Consider the following 18,092-nt stretch of genomic DNA (forward strand, 5'->3'; position numbering starts at 1 on the left):
CTCTGGTTCTCATATGATGAATTACGTAAAGCATTTCCCCCAGCTAGCCTCAAGGCTCGAGCAAACTTTCACCCCGCTAACAATTTCCACTTGGACCACTGAATAGTGGTAACTGTCAAAAGGCAAGGTCCTGTTTGACAGATGATTTAATTTATTGCAGAAAATCAGATAGAGAGAGAGAGAGCAGAATTTGCATACAAGTTCCAAATTCTATCATAAAAAAGGCAATGTGGTAAACAGCCTGCTTTTTGTACAACTAGCTAATCAAGCACCCACAACACTACTACATTGTCTGCATGGCACCTAACCACTATATGAATAGAAGCAAAGCATGGACCCCTAGATGAGTGGCTACCTTAAAGGCATAACTAACCTGAAATACACAAAAAACTGGACCCTCCAACCACCGTACTATCACAAAGGCACAACATACAAGGAACAGACAACAGAACTGAATTTTAACCTCAATGCTATGAATCAATTTTAGCTTTAAACTAATTGTTTGATTAGATAGTATTGCTCTTTTGTATTAATAATCAATTCGTTATGGGTAGAGAGGGGAGAGTGAGAAAGTCAGCCTGGCCACTGAGACAAGTGGGTGCTGAATGGGTGCAAAAAAAAAAAAAAGTAATGCTCAGTGTTGGTGCTCTATTAGATTAAAACTCTTGCCTATATATACAGAAATTACTTGTTCACTCTGCAGCTTTTAATACAAATGTTTCTGTAAGAATCACATCAATTTAATATATATATGGCATTGGATAATATTGAAGTACAATAGCTTTGCATTAATTTTACATTGTTACTACATTTATAAATAATGGAAATACATTTTTGCCCACATGATTCTACACTGGGAACAATATAGATAGTTTCCCAACATTTGTCAAGTTTTAATTATTCTTAAACAATTCTTAAAATGCTTAATTGTAATGGCACACATTATACTAATGAACTTCATAATTGTTCTTTGGCACTTTTATGGACTGTATTTATAACTGCTTAAAGTAACATTAATCTGACGAAACTAACGAATCAAGCAAAAGCTGTTACAATGTGTTTCATTGTGTTGCACTAATTTTGTGTGTGGTTTCTTTGTGGCTTTGTCAACAAGTGCAGGCCTCAGGGATGTGACAAGAGTTTCTGAAATTCTGTTTTTCTTTGGTGCCTACTCACCCTTCCTCTTTTTTTTATACCATGTGTAGTATATGTTTGCACGAAGGAGTGCAACATCATTTGAACAATGTTGCCAATGCACTTGCATCTGTTATTCAGCAGAGGCATGATCAAGTCTCTAGCAACTTAACCTATGTTTCAATGTGTGAACACAACAAGCACATGCAACATCACAATAGTTCATTCTATTCAGCAGCCAGGAAAACAGAATGATACATGAAGCCACATTAATTGCATCTGGCAAACTGTGAAAAGGGAGGATGCTGATTTACAGCCTAGTTGGTGTAACTTTACTTCCTGGTATCTCACTCACTGATCATCTAAAACACGACTCCACAAAATAAGTACGCGTAACTGAAGAAAGTTTGCATTTAATATAAATACATAATTAGTACCATTTCAATCTTGGATATGACCAGCAAGCTACATGTCTAGCATGCAATGTAGTGCCTAAGCAATTTCTGAAAACGAGAATATGGAAAAGTAGGATATGCTAAAAAGAATGCGTGTGCACGTTTGTGTGTGGAAAGGGGAAGGGGTTAAAGTTACAAAGGGAAACCACTTTACACTGGAAAGTTCTCAATTATTCCAGTTGCTGAATTCATTAATCTCTATGTTGCTTAACCCTCCGTAACCTGCATGGCGGCACTCGGTGCTGCCTTCTTTAAATTTTTGAATTATTTTCCTTACCACCGCAATAATGGTCGGGAAAGCACTACTAAGTAACTTATCTACACTATTCCCACAAAAACATAGAGGCGTTGGTGCACATTTTGTGTAATTCTTTCAGTTGCTTACACACTTCTGAAGTGACCAGTCCCCCTTTGGCGGCACTCGGTACCACGCGGGAACGTTTCATATCTTAAATCACAGCACGCCAGCCATGAATTTGGGGGAAATAAGAATAAAACAATGGTATGTTGATTTGGATGCAAATTATTTGTATGCAGAAACCATGCCAGTATCATACAAAATGCTGGAGTTGTCAAAATAACGATATTGAAAAGTGAAAACATTCAGTTCCTTATATTTGAGTCAGTATGTATTTTCTTATGTATACCTCGTAAGAGTACGAGAAACAAATTGAGATTTGAACATTTTAAAAATATTTTGCAAGTTTCTTAGAGGTGTATTTTCTACATTTGATTGCTTTCTCTGAGAGTCGGTAAGATTTTTACAGAGTTTTGGAACAAATAGTTCCTTTCTACGTCCATACAAGTTGCATGATTTCAATTCAATTTAAAAAATACGTTGAACATTTTTGGAAAATACTTTGATAATTTTGTGAATGGTGAGTTAATTTTTTAGTGCTTCATTATATGGCAAAGTTTTAATTACTTTGAGGATAATATTTTGGTGCATTTGCTTCAACAGTCTAAGCTTGTAATTCTATAGGACTCATTCATTCTTATTTACATTTCTTTTAATAGCTGATAAAAATGTCCGAAATGGACACGTTTGTGTTCATGTATATTTCGCCTGATTTCCAGTATGTGCTAGTGTAATTCAACCTCGATTTGCATCAATAATTTAAGTAAATAACGTTTGTCTTGATGAGGCGGCACTGAGTGCTTCAATGAGGATGCGGATACCGGAGAGTTAAGTCTGGTTACATCAACAGAGATTTAGAAAATTAGACAAGAAATATGTATACTTATGTGTTCACAAATGCATATAAATTATATTTTAAACTATTTAATCTACTACTTATCCAACAACCCTATTTTTTCATAGGTCATAGAAAATTGCTATTTGAAAAACAAAACTGTATTAAATGTAAGTTAGTAACATAATATTACTATTTTTGTTCAACTCCATTTACTACAACCATGATTATACGGCATACGCTTTTAGAAGGAACATGAGTTCAGCCAATATGCAGCCAGTGTTATTGCACTGTTGCCAAACTAACTGCTAGCGGAAGGGAAACAGAGAGAATTCACTGTGTACCATTTTTCAGCTTTTTTATATATAATACATGCACATTATATTTGAATACAGTGAAATAATATAGTGAACATTTCTACACAGGATTATAATATCATATCAATGCAGCATATAGGAGAAACTTGTACCTGAAAGAAGTTTGAAGGTATTTATTGTAGAGGAACTGCAAGGTCATCGCTCTCCTTTCTGTTTTCTAGCATTTGCGCCAGGAGATTTGAATATGGGTTCACCGATTTCTGTGGTAGATATTTTACACTGTTTTATTATATGCAACACAGTATGGACACCTACACCACATGCTTTAGCCGTAAGTTCCCGACTGAGAAAACACTGATCCAGCATGCATGCACTGATCCGACGCCAATTCCTTGAAGTAATAATACACTTTAAAAATAAAATTGTGTATATTCAGCCGAATTTAACACCCATAGCTTGCGAAAGACACAACAACTCAGCGGCATCAACACGGTGGCAACCAAGAAACAGACAGACAGAAAATGAGAGGGTTATTGTGTGTGTGAGGGTATAGAGGCGTGCTGTTTCCCATATTTCTCAGAAACAGACCAACAGAAAATGAGCGGGTTGTTGTGTGTGTCGAGGCATGCTGTTTCCCGTTTTCTTGAAGAAACAATAATTCATGGGACTTGGACAGTCAGGTTCAAAATGTCGGCCCCCCATCTTCTGATGAATCTTAAAGTGGCAAGTTTGATAAAAACGTTTTGTGCGCAAGAAAAATACAGAGCACTGCATTTAACTTGCACGCTGCAGTCTCCTAACTGTACAATGTTCCACTCCTGCCATTGGCTGATCACGAAGGACATGCTTGCATGGCCCTGACCGATATCACTTCTAAAAACGTACGCCGTATAATAAATTGGAAAATTCAGCAACACAAACTACAGTTTTCCCAAAAAATTTGATGCATTTTTAATATTTTGAATTGATTTTGATGGAACACATATATAAGCCAAAATATTGAAGACACTCAGGACTTCGATCTTGTTTGTGTTTTATTGGTGTAGTTAGGTAAAGCTTCTAAGAACACACTACACATTAGAAGATTTGTGGGAAAATTATCAGTGTATTTTTAGTTGCTCTAACTTACAATTTTAAAAGTGCTGTGCCACTTGTTTATTCCTTTTCTGTGTTTATGAAATAAAATAACTAAATCCAGTGAATACAAACCTAACGAATAATGTTATTTGTGCAATCAATACAAATATGTCACATACAATGATAATCCAAGTGCAGTGTATATATATAGAGATCCAACTCTATTCTGCATAGAAAAAAGTAATATGTTGAAATCATTTTACAGTAAAAAACACTTCACTTTCTTCTGTATAAACCGAGCATTTCAATGCCTCATATTGAGACAATCAGCATCAGTTTAGAATATAAAATTATTGTTAATGCATACACTATTATGACAAACAACTATTCTAGGGATAATAGTTTCACATATAACTGTTGTTCACTGTAAGTTAAGAAGATGGATACACAGCAAAACAGCAAATATTTACCAAATTTTTTGCTTATTTAATGGCATATTAATACAGAGGCTTCAACAGTTAACAACTCTTGTACTGTAATGCATAAACTTTTAAAAGTCAACCCTTCACATACAAAATTTAGGCACAATCATGACATTGTAACAACTATCATCTTCACAACTGTAAAATCTTATAGAATTATAAAACCTTAACATGCAGTAATTTCTATAGTAACATAGATATTATTTGAACAGTTGCTTGAAACACAAGATTTAGGAAGGAAGGACTCCATGAACATTCTTACGAAAATAGCTGGCATTTTATTCATAACAGCTATAACAATTTTACATGACTCTGTAACAATAACAACATATTTCAATGGAGTCAACATTTATTTCATCTATCAATAATACTGCTGAAAATCTGGCAATTGAATTACGCTATTACTAAATTTAATTTACTTAATCTGTATGTATGTTTATATATTTATCTTGTCACTTCTTATTTATAAAACTCAAGAATCCTACATTGTCATTCATTGTGCTTATGTACTATATATATCTGAATTCAGTAAAAGACTAGACATTTCAGATAATAATTTCATGATGGTGAATGCTTCATGCATTGCATGTAATACCAAACATTTCAATATTTCAACATGAAAGAGAAATCAAAACAAAATACTTTTCATGTTGCAAGTCTCAAAAATGCAAAAAGTATAGTATAATAAGCAAAACATTTATTTGCATCCATGCATCAATCTTTGAATATTTTTTGTGTTACTTTCATTACCACAGTCACTATCTATATATAGTAGCTAGGAAAAATAACTAAACTATTAAAAAAATAATTTTGATGCATGAATGCAGTAGTCTATCATCGAAAGGTATTTGTGCAAGGAAAAATATATATGTACAATAATTACAATTAATTCTGTATCTTTACATTTTCCCCATGTACATCAACATATATATCCTTTACATATAACTGTGCATTAATTGTTTTATATACTTAGAAATTCATATTCTGCCATTCAAATGCACACTAACTTTTCTAATTTTACTGCCCTTTGTCTTACAATCTCCTAGTCTCCAAATACCAAACAAAGAAAAAACAATCAATTTTAATTTATTAAATGTAAGAGGAGCACAAAATACTTTCTTTTCAATGTTTTGAATCACATCTATGGGATATTTTTCTTCACACTGAAATATGCTTCATTATACTTTATAAATTGCAATGCAATTTCTCTGCCATTATCCAGTCCACTCTTCCCATTTGGCAAACCAAATATACATTCATTTTCAGCCTTTAGTATCATCTTTGCAATGAAAACTCATATTTCCATTAAAAAGATGATCATGATGAAAAATGTGCTACGAATAAACACTACATTGAAATTGTCCAAACATTATTGTCAAGATGGAAAATTTATCGTACATCTTTGATAAATACTATTTTGAAGGAAAGTAGTTTACATTAAAGATGGATCTAGTTACCAAACTTAGATCCTCACTTTCCATAATAATTGGCCTTAGAACAGTAATGAATATTCTTTTCCTACTCTCTATGATACCCTGGAAGACCTCAGTAACTTCATACAACAAAAGTAATATCTATTAGCAGCTCTCGCCTATCTTTGAATTTACCTGCACAATTTATTATTATTTATGACATGGGGTGTTTAAATTATTTTCTCTTCAATAATTGTTTCTACATTTTCAATTTAACTATGCCTCTTTAAAATATATGATAAAAATCTCCAAAATTTTATTAATAAGTGTTCCCTACTTAGTTATATCTATGCCTCTAACTACTGTTTCTGGTACCATATTAAATAATTCAATGAAAAGGGCAATTTCAGATATGCTTCTCTTTATGATCATTGCTATTACTTTTGCAAATCTGTCTTTGAACTATTTTATGAAAGCCCACAATAATGTGCAGGGTGAATAACTGCCATAGACAAATTTGTAGTATAAGATAAAATAGATCTTGAAAACAAACGCATCAACACCCATAGGAAAAACACACAAAACCAAATAGTTAGGTCACACATTAGATATTATGCATGTTTGACATTACATGAGCAATTACAATGGAATGAGCAATGGCAAGCTACTGTTGACAAATGGCAAATGATGTTGCAATTTGGCACAAGATGATTCTTACACAAATATGCACATACAAGTTGTGACAAAATGGTGTCTCATACACACAATTTTGTGTGCGTTTCTACACATTTCTGCTATTTCTACATATTCTGTTAGCCAAATTTAATTCTTTTAGGTTACAAATGCAATAAACAAATATGGTTTCAATATGATGTGCTCACAGGATAAGGCTCGGCTGGACCTTTGGCCGATGCCAAGGTAGTTGTTTTCGAATTTTCCTCTCCTTTCAAAAAACTGCTATGATATTCCAAAATCTGAAAAATTACACATGCTTGGAATTCCTTCTGGAGTATGTGGTTTGCTTTCCCTGATGTCTAGATATTCTCAATAGTTTTGTGGCTACGTATTACTATTCATAATATCTAAGACAACAGTGAAAGCAAACCACATGAAGATTCAGAGGCTTGTAGAAGGAAATAAGCACAGGTAATTTTTCAGATTTTGGAATATCATAGCAGTTTTTTGAAAGGAGAGGAAAATTCGAAAACAACTACCTTGGCATCGGCCAAAGGTCCAGCCGAGCCTTAACATTAATTTGGAACAGTTTACAAAATACTCCAATGAAACTTGAAAAATAAAGAATATGATCTGTCATACCCATGTAACTTCTCTAAAATCCTAGATGTGCCTTTGCTACATAATGCAGTCTTCTAGCAATCACAGGAACAACCTACATGTGCCTCAGGGTGGAAATCTGCAAAGGTGTGGCCAAGTAACCAGTAGCACGAACCTGAGCCCTTAATGTATCACTCAATAATCCAACTGCTTTCCTTTATATCCACTTTTAACCCATTTGGCCTCCAACTCTCCCTGAAAGCATTGTAATCAAGGAGTCTCAGGTTCAATTGCTGGTGGAGGTACATTGCACAGTGGATGAGATTCCACTTTAAACTGTACATCCAATCCTGATTAGCCTATGTAAGCATAAATTTGACTTAAAATAAACTTGTCACCTCCCAGCCTTTCTCGCAAAACAATTTTGGTGTTATTCTATATACATGCAAGTGGAGTAGTTCTAGCTAATCATTACATGTTACTATCTCATGAATGGACTGCAATTCTTGTTTTTATTGGTACATGCAAATAAGACTGACCATGTGCTTCATAAGAGTTTAACATATGTTTGTTACATTGATATAACCTACCTACACATCTACCCTTCCTCTCTGTACGTATGTGTGTGCGTGGTACATTCCAGCATAATGGACATAACATTCAAGTAGCACTCTTACACTTTTGTTGTTGGTCTCCACACACTTAATGTAAATTTTGAAATATAAAAATTTACTCAATTGCAGACCATGACAGGGTGTTCATTTTTGGAAAGATATGCGGTTACAGTTTAAATAAGGCACTATGAAAACAATATATAACTTGTAATGGACATAACATGTATAGTGCCTACGGAAAATTAAATTTCCTCTGAAAGTAATATGGTTTTATGCCCTAAATGTTTCAACATAAGTCACTGTATATACTTAATTCCCAATGTGAATATGTCAAGATCCTTCAAATAGCTTTGATGTGGCAAGTGCTGAACGACTGTAACAGATACAACATAACAACATCTCATCTACAGGGGTTCCTTACAAACCACATGTTTCTGAATAGTTGAAGCCACCTATGACCAGCAAATTGTTAATTTTTTCATGACTGTCTAATTTATGTTATTTAAGTACATGGCACACTTGTAAATTATACAAGTAAGTCTGGTCTGTTCCTGTTTTTCACCTGTTTGGATGGCTTTTTGGGTCCTATACACAAAAATACATATCTCAAATTTGTTTATCTTGCACCCTTGAAATTGTAGTGTTGGCAAAAAAATATTTTTGGGTGATAAATTTCAAAATGTCAGAGTTGAAAGGGTTAAATTGGTAGGTATTATTTTTACATTGAAACTTCCCCTTTCTTATATACTGTAGTGTTTGGGTGCTGCACACCACATCTGCCACAACTTTTCATGAATGTATACCATCCACGTGTCTTTTATTTCATCATCTATGATAAATTTACTTAGACTACTGACATTTGTCATGCCCCATAATAGGCATTACATATATGTATTTTCTTGTTCTTTGCCACTTACAGTTGCAATTTTTTAAAAAGAACACACATACAACAATTTATATTAAGTAAAATGTTAAAGATACATTTATTGATTCCTGATGACAGATGGAGACTTTTGTCAATTTTCAACTTCTTTGAATCATTATGTAAATGCTAAAACCCCATGTGATCCCAACTTAATCTCAACAGAGTTTAATTTATAAAATAATCAAATCATTGATAAAACTATAGTTTGAATTTAGTATATTTTGATATGTGATTGTCATATATTTAGCATTATGGTATTTTGTGTACCTGGCAAGTTACATAGGCATGTCATATAATGCAATTGTACAACATCAACTATAAATTTTGACTTTTTTCTTTCAAATTCCAATACTGTTATTGTCAGAGAATTCTAAACTATAGGTATCACTCTTTAAATATATTTGTTTCTTTTGATATTTGCATCAGATTGGAGTTAAAAAAAACTTGTTGAATATATACTTTATCTCAACTTGTGTAAATCAGGTTTGCACACCAAATGATATAATTCAAGTATGAATGTATTTGATGATTCCATTAATTCATGGGACTGTAGTCTGTATTCATGAAACATCTATTACATCTTGCTAAACTAAATTTAGTTAAATGTTATGCTATTTTTATCACATTCATTTTTAATTTTTTAAAAATTATAATGGCACTACCAATGTTAAGGTTGAAGCAGTTTGTAGTCATTTTTAAGATCGAGAGCACTGTTGCAATTCATGATATATACTTTACTTGATATATTCAGTTTAAATGTGTGCATGATATGAAACCAATTAAACATATTTCATTCATAATGAAGTGAGAGTTTGACCCCTCCCCTAACTCAAAATAAATTTGCTTGCATGGTTCTGTTTTCTTTAATAGCATTTGCAATATACTCTCTCAACAAGTACATATTTTGTACAAGAACCTGAAGAAACTTCATTAAATTCCAGAACACTGAAATGAATATTTCCATAAACTGATGAATTAAGGGGAAATATTCACTGTTGTGTTGTAACCTTATACCATAGCACCTGAACTTGTCTGAGAATTTCTTATTTCAGAGATAAAGAACTGCAACTAAAAATTCTGGTAAAAATTTTAAAAAAGTAACCTTTTTTGAACACTTACACCAAAAATGAATAAAATATGTTAGCAAATTTCTTGTTAATTGATGTTGGTAGGTGTATGCTGGTAAAACTAAATTAACATTTGCTTAGATGTAACTTTCCGATATAATATATTTTTCTTTCTTAAAATATTTGCTATTTACGACCTTCCATAGTAAGTTACAACAAAGATCAGTTCATTTCCAACAAATTTGGATGAACTTTTTGTTTTAAAACTGAAAAGGAAATTTCAAGACACAATCGATGAAATGGAATTTTATTGAGATAAATACTTTTAGTACAAATATGTATATATTTTAAAATAACACTATAAATATGTACACCAATTCTTTTTAAAAAATGATACCTCTCCAGACATAAAAGGCACTATTTGCATTACAGAATCACCTACAGTTTAATGTTTAATACAGAAATTTCTTGTCCAAATTGTTCTGAATGTAAGGTAAGTTTTCTTTTCTCCATTCCTACCTTTCAACAAAGTAAAAATCAGCAAAATTAATATTGTTTTGTCCCTCATATGAAATACACAATTCTCTTAAATCCAAAATATATGCAACCAGTATTGCAATGTACATTACCCTCTTATTCCAGCAATGGGTGTTGTTCATAGCAAATGCAAATCATGCACTATTATAAATTCTCGCTCTAATCTACAGTTGGCAAGAATATATTTATTCCTTTTTTTAGTGAACAAATAATGTCTTTGCATTATAAAACAATGTTAGATGATCATTAATATATTCATAACTATAATTAACATGTATTTTAATGGAATATGAATTACAACAAAAATAAAATAAAATTGGTTTTTGTAAATGGTAATGGGTACTGCTTATATTTCAGAGTTATCACACTAGATTTGTTCTGAAAATTCAAACCACAACCTGGCTTCGTATGTCTTGTCATTATATAAATAACAAAATATATCACCTTCAAATACTGCCTTTTTTATTCCACAAGCAGAAATAAAACATCTTTTATGTGCTTCAACAAAATAAATATGGAAGACTAGCTACTGACTGTCATAATTTTGAAGGATATGTTTTATTGGTTTTTGCATATCTGGACTACAAAGCACACAGGGTCATTTTGTACTTCAGCAATCTTAACAATGTGAAATGTTAACAAAATGAGAGGCGGGTATTTTTAAGGTAATTATTTTTAAAATATGAACAGAAAAATAAAATAGCTATCAACAAGTAAAACTATTTGTTGACAAAATTAAAACCGTGTTAGGGAACAACACATTACAGAAGTAGTTTGTTAACCTCAGAGTGCAAATAATGGCATATTCTTGAAGTACCATGTACTGTGAAAACAGATGTGCTTCATTATGTGCTTCACTAGAACAGCCCTAAAATTAGAGTACATCAAACAGAAAAGTTCTGAATCAAAACAAAATCAATCATCAGCACATTATTGCACAAACACTTAATCAAATCTATGCATATTAAGGCAAACAAACATAAACTAAGCAAAGTGATTAATAGACAATAGACACTTGTTTACAGTGTAAACAAAAACTTTCCAAAAATGTTCTAGAAAAGTCAGTTGTACTACAGCCACATGGTGTAAAATAAGTATTTCTCTACAAATTAATTAATCAGATACATATCAAGCTTATTATAGCCAACTTTCAATAGCCATGTAATAGGCAAGTAAGTACATGCATGCACTTCCCATTTATTGCACTTCTGAAAAGAAACAACACGAAACGGCCAGTCTCTCAGTGCAAGACTTTTCAAAATATAATATCAATATTAATTAGCCTGACTAAATACTTTTGAAATGAAAGTTAAGTAAAAATGGTGAAAACACTATACAGCTACATAAAAAAACATTCAGAATTTTAATGCAAACAATTATCAATCATGGAACATAAAATGCCACTTAACATTTAATTCCTCCAGTAAAAATTTTACCTAGTAAATGTATTTCTGTTAAACCTGTAAAACTCTTTCTGCACCCATACTCATTCTGGTTGCATCTCCCATCATATAATACATCAGTAATTGCTGGCTATCACTATCACTTCTCAGCCTTAACTCCAGAAGCTGTTGTTCCTGAACCCACCCTCTTGCGCCTCTTGTTCAGCAGAGGATTATTCGAATTATCAAGGTTCTTAATGTGGACCTGGTCATAGTCCACTCTCATTGTTGCAAGGGAGCGAGTCATTTCTTCTTGCACTTCTGGCCATATGTCTTCCCCTTCACGCAACATACGACCAGTATGAAGAGGCGTTTGAGGAACATCTGTGTATTGCTAAAAAGGGAAAACATTTGTCAATGAAATGTATAAACTGGTTGATTGAAGCTATTTTGCTTTGCTTTTCTGCCACTTTTGGCGAAGAAGAGGATGAACAGGGATAAAATGAGATGCATGAAGGGACAATGACAAACATGAGCCCCACAGAGGTTTTTTGGTTTGATTTGTTGCTTTAAGTTCACTTTTATGCACAAATAGGCTAACTGGGACTGGACCTACAGTTTAAAGTGGGATCCAAACCACTGTGTTATATGCCTTCACCAGGTATCAAACCTGATACCCACAGAGGATTATACTGACTGTGAGTCCAGATGCCAGAGCCTTGCTAGTCTGAAAAATGCAGTACTGGATGGACTACGTGGACGGCAGGTTGACATTCAGGTGTCTTAGGAAAGGGTCACCCCTTACACCCTGATACCAGCAATCATATGATAAGACAAATTTGTATCACATAGGTAAATTGTAGGTAAAAATAAAACATTCAACTATGGATTCTATTTGACTTACTATGTTTAATGGCTTCAGCTGAGAGTAACCAAAAAGAACTCTCAAATAACAAAGGAAACGTCAAACAAGAGGGCAGGCCTGCTTTTTGACTGCCCCTATAGGCTACTCCCAGTCAGCCATGTTGAATATGGATAAAAAACAAACTTATACTACAATTTCATATTATATTTCAGAAAAAATATAGGTTAACTGGGACTGGACCTACAGTTTAAAGTGGTGGCTCAGTCGGTAACGCGTCTGACTACCATGCTAAAGGTCCCGGGTTCGATCCCCGGCCAGTTCAAATCCGGGAACTTTTCTAACGATGGAAGAGGCCCCGGCGCCCACCCAGTGTCGAATAACATGGGTACCTGGGGGAAACCCTGGGGGGTAAAGGTGGTCAGGGGCGTGATGCTGATCACATCACCCCCACACCCCCTATATGCCTTCATGGCATGGTGCTATGCACAGGGGAGCACTTTACCTTTTTCTTTTATTTCAGAAAAAAAATAAGTTCCCATTAAATAACATCATAACATATTCAATACCTACACAAAAAATCAATATTGCACATCACATGCTGTTAACATAATAGCATTCACTAAGAAAAATTTGGACTGTCTTTGTTAATGATGTTCAATATATGTCTGGTACCACAAGTTTTCGATTATGCAGAGAAACACACATGAAAAATAGTGCAACACAATTATTACACTCTGTAAAGAAAAAATAGCAACACCTCAATTCTCACAGTAACTTACACAGAAAACCATAGTATCCGCCTGCTAGAAATGAAATAAAAGGAAAGGAAGAGTAGGATAGTTTCGTTGTATTATCTGTGACACCTGTGGTCACAAACGGCGCTAGTCAAATGTTTGTGTATCAGTAATATTCCCACCAGATGGCACTGAAAGCACCTTGTCAGTTATTGTCGTGAGAATTCTGCGCTGCAGTTGTGATGTGTAGGCCAAGGTAAACAGGAGTTAGTGGCAGTATTGTTGTTGTGTAGCTTTGTTGCTGTGTGTGGACTCTAAACAAGTAAAATGGGTAAGAAATGTGACTTGTCACCACGTAAGCAAGGCAAAATTCTTACTTTGCACAGTGAAGGTAAATCTCTCGGGGAGATCGGTGGAATACTCAAAATCCACCATTCAACAGCAAGGAGAGTAATTCACAAGCAAAACCAGCATAACAAATCGTCAATTCAGCAACAGTGTGGTAGAAAAATGAAAACATCACCCAGAGTAGATCGGCAAATGAAAACAACAGCACTGCAGAATCGAGGAATGAGTTCCCGCCAACTCACTTCTGTAATTAGAAATGATCTTGGAATTGCACTCAGCCATGCAACTGTGTTGTCTCGATTGCACGAAGTGGGTATTGGGAAGAAGAAACTGCGTAAGAAGCCGAAGCTGACACAAGCACACAGGAGAGCAAGACGTGAGTTTGTGAGGCGATATTCAACTTGGACTGAAGACTAGTAGAAGCACACAATTTTTTCCGACGAAAAGAGATTGACGTGGGCTTGCTTTACTGCTTAAGGTGTCGGAAGGATGGAGATATATGAAGGGTCGGTTGATGCATGAAAATATCTTCAAATTCTGGAACGTAAAGTTCTCACAACAGCTAGAGACTACTTTTCTGGAGAAAATATGGACTATTTTGTTTTCCAGGACGATAATTAGAGGAACATATTTTTGGTAAATAAAAAAGCAAAATTTCGGTACAAAAACGGCGTCAATTTCAGGTTCAAAAGTGGTAAATAAAATAAAATATCGGTGTTATAGCGGTGAAAAATTGGATGAAAAGTGGTATATAAAAAGACATTTTGGTTTTAAAATTGTGAATATAATCCTAAATTTGATTTAAAAACTACACTTACTCCAGTGAATTAACATTTCACTTCTAATAGCACATTTATGTAGTTATGAGAGTATTAAGTTTATTTCTGTGTAACAGAGTCCATTTTTGCTTCTCCAATATTAATAGCAGAATTAATCAATTTTCCGGGAATTGCATAACTCTCAGGATAATTCAGACCTCAGAAGGTGTCGCGTCGGTGAATAAACCCTAAATTTCGTGTTTAAGAGTTAATTTCGTTTTTTGCAGTTCATTTCGCATTATTTCGTGACAAAACATGGTCATAAAATGCATCTCACACCTTTCAAAAACATGAAAAATTAACACTACAATGTGTTTTTTCACATTTTGTTTTTTCATCAAAAACGAAATATGCATGCCCCTAACGATAATACTTCATGTCACAGAGCAAAAATCGTCAATACGTGGTTCAAGGACATGAGTATTTTGAGACTCCCGTGGCCTCCAAACTCACCTTACAGGAATCCCATTGAAAATTTGTGGGCCATTATGAGCAGAAAACTGCATAACAAGACATTCTTGAATAGGAGGGAACTCATGGAACAGATAATTCGAATTTGGTTCCATGAAATCAAGGTTACACTTTGCCATAACCTTGTAACCAGCATGCCTCGAGGATTGGCTGCACTGCAGAAGGCCCATGGTGGCCATACAAAATACTAGTTTGCTGTGTTGTTCTCTCAATGTTCGTACACAACATGTCTTACCCTTAAGATATTCTATTTTTTTGTTTTGTGCTATTCTTATTGTTTCTTTGACTTTTATGTATTACTCTTTACAAAGGCTTTTTTTTATAAAAACACACACACAGCTAGTTATATATGCATATAAATTCATTATAGTCATGTCAATAAGCTGAGCTGTGGCGTATGTAGTTAAGGTAGTTAATATGCATTGTACAGTTATCAGGAATTCATGTACAAAATCATTTTGGTTAATGAATCTTGTGAAAACCATATCTGAGCAAGTTTCGCCATTTTTTCACAGAGTGGAAAACACATGTAAACAACACTTACTGCAATCCATTTGTTGCGCATAACTTGTTCAATAGTAAGTCGTTTTGTCGGGTCAATACACAGCATTCCTTTTATTAGTTCCTTGGCATCCTGCGACACATTTTTCCACTCAGGATTTGGAAAGTCATATTGTCCTGTTCGAATTCTTTTCTTCATACCAGGGGAAATTGCTAATCCATGGTTACTATAAAATGGTGGAAATCCACATAATCTGAAAAATGAAAGATAAGTACATAGGCATTACTGATGTAAAGCCAATCTATTACATACAATGCTATGGCAAAAATCTCAATTTAGTGACTGCAGTTTCGGATGCAGAGAGAAATACACTTTCTCTTGGGCAAGTTATAATTAGCTTTATATAGCAACCAGGGCTGTCCTTATTTCAAATTAACTTTTTATTCACATGTATATTCATGGAGAAAGGACATTGCATGAATTGACAAATGTAGTGCGAGAAGCTGGATTAAGAATTATATATAAATGTGAATAATTATGAAACATGTACTAAATCTTATGTTATTACTTAAGGGCAATGGGCATGGAGGGATGGGATGAATCTGATTTCAAATGTATGAATACGAATCAGAAATGACATGAGAACTGGTATTGGGGTTAGTTGTATATTAAATTGATTCCAATATTTAATTTCTTACTCAAAATCTTGATCATAGAGGACATATCTGTATAGTTTTGGCAAGCTTAATGCAGTATAGTGTTACACTGTTTTCCTGAAAAAATCTTAACGTGTGTAGTTTTTGAACATGTGAAAGCATTTTATGTACCAGTGCAACATATCTAAGGATGCTTGTAAGAGACAAACTATAATTTTTACAGCAACACTGAAAGCAATCAACACCAGCAACTAGAATATCTATGTCTCCATGTCATTTAAATCAGCATGCAATTATGAATAAACTGTGACTGCACAAATAAAAATATACATGATTAGTAATATAAAGAGGTAATACAAATGTACTTACAAAATGTACATTATCACTCCCAAAGACCATATATCACAGCTCTTGTCATATTTTTCTGGCCCCAATACTTCAGGTGCTAGGTAAAAAAAAAAGACAAAGTACAGTTATTTGCATAATCTTATGTTGTTTAGAAGAGAGATTTGCTTCTTAGAATTCCATACATGTAAAAAGGCGTTAGCAAAATAGCATAAAATGCACAATTGTGTTACACTAATGTGTGTAAACACAAATTCTCAGCCCAATGCACATCCACAGGAAGATTCATTATTAAGCATGTGTGTGTGTGTGTAAGAATCATTATCAAGCCATATTTACAATGGTAGTGAAACGTAGCATCAAAATGAATTTAAGTTATACAGTTTGAAACTCTTACTTTGCATGAACAGTTTACAAGAATGAACTGAACGGTTAATTCACTTATGTTCTGTGGTGACACAGAAATGTTGCTCCCATAAATATAAATAACTCTCTTTAGTATTCAAACTCCAAAGCCTTGTATTCTGAACATATATGCAAGCAAACATTGTATACCACATGCGAGAGTTCACAAGAAATACAGTGAAACCCCAATTTTACATTTTTCGGCATTATACATTCAATTTTGATGATGCTAACGTAGCAAAATGTTATAAAAGTTTCCTCAATTTTACATTTTCCCGCATTTTAAGTTTTTACAGCTTAGTCCCCTGAAAAATGTAAAATCGAGGTTCCACTGTATATATACTAGGGATGGGACCGATTAATCGGTACTCTATCGGTATCGGCCGATATAGGCATATCGGTGTATCGGTAAAATTACCGATTATTTTACCGATCTGATATATTGATAAATATCTGATAGTTTAGTGCAATATTCTGCCATTTTCTTGTAATTTTTATGGATAATCTCCATGCCCTACTTTTTAAAAAAGTAAATGTCTAAATATGCAATTTCTCTTGAACTGCAGTCACTTTGAAACACACATTTTTTAAGGAGGTCAATGAACCTTTCAGGTTCTTCCAGGACCATTTCTAATTTTATATCGGATCGGTAGAATATCGGTTATCGGTATCGGTAAATTTTATATCGGTACTTTATCGGTATCGGCCAAAATTTCATATCGTCCCATCCCTAATATATACCAAAACGTGTATTTGACAGATTTGTTTAAAAAATGTATTAAATGTATCATAGAAAATATAAACAACTAAGATCACATAACACTTCAAAATGCATAATATTTTTTGTTTGTACAGTCAAGAGTGGCTATCTAAGGACAACACATGATTCAAGTGCAATTCCAGGATTTTCCCAAATTTCAAGGCTGAATTTTTTACACACGTAGTCTGTACTTCGTGGTTCATTTAACCCATTTAGGGTTCTATTTGAGCTCTTGCAAAATAAAAATCATTTTCAAATCTTATTTTATTTGAAAATTTAATATTTACTGTATGGTTGAAGTAACTTTACAACATTTTT

The 18,092-nt window shown here is 33.7% G+C and overlaps 1 protein-coding gene across 1 annotated transcript in view; it reads right to left on the bottom strand.

Annotated features, from left to right (window-relative positions):
• Positions 1–1,267: 1,267 nt before the first annotated feature.
• Positions 1,268–18,092, bottom strand: part of MAPk-Ak2 (MAP kinase-activated protein kinase 2) — a 44,152-nt gene continuing 27,327 nt past the window's right edge. The window contains exons 6-8 of the mRNA XM_083117103.1: positions 16,634–16,709; positions 15,651–15,861; positions 1,268–12,264 (exon numbers count right to left, since the gene is read on the bottom strand). Of these exons, the coding sequence (XP_082973229.1) occupies positions 12,031–12,264; positions 15,651–15,861; positions 16,634–16,709 (521 nt within the window). The 3' untranslated portion in view covers positions 1,268–12,030. The remainder of the gene's footprint in view (positions 12,265–15,650; positions 15,862–16,633; positions 16,710–18,092) is intronic.

Source organism: Lepisma saccharinum, chromosome 2 (assembly GCF_977018435.1).
Source record: "Lepisma saccharinum chromosome 2, izLepSacc3.1, whole genome shotgun sequence".
In the NCBI taxonomy this organism is placed as follows: domain Eukaryota; kingdom Metazoa; phylum Arthropoda; class Insecta; order Zygentoma; family Lepismatidae; genus Lepisma; species Lepisma saccharinum.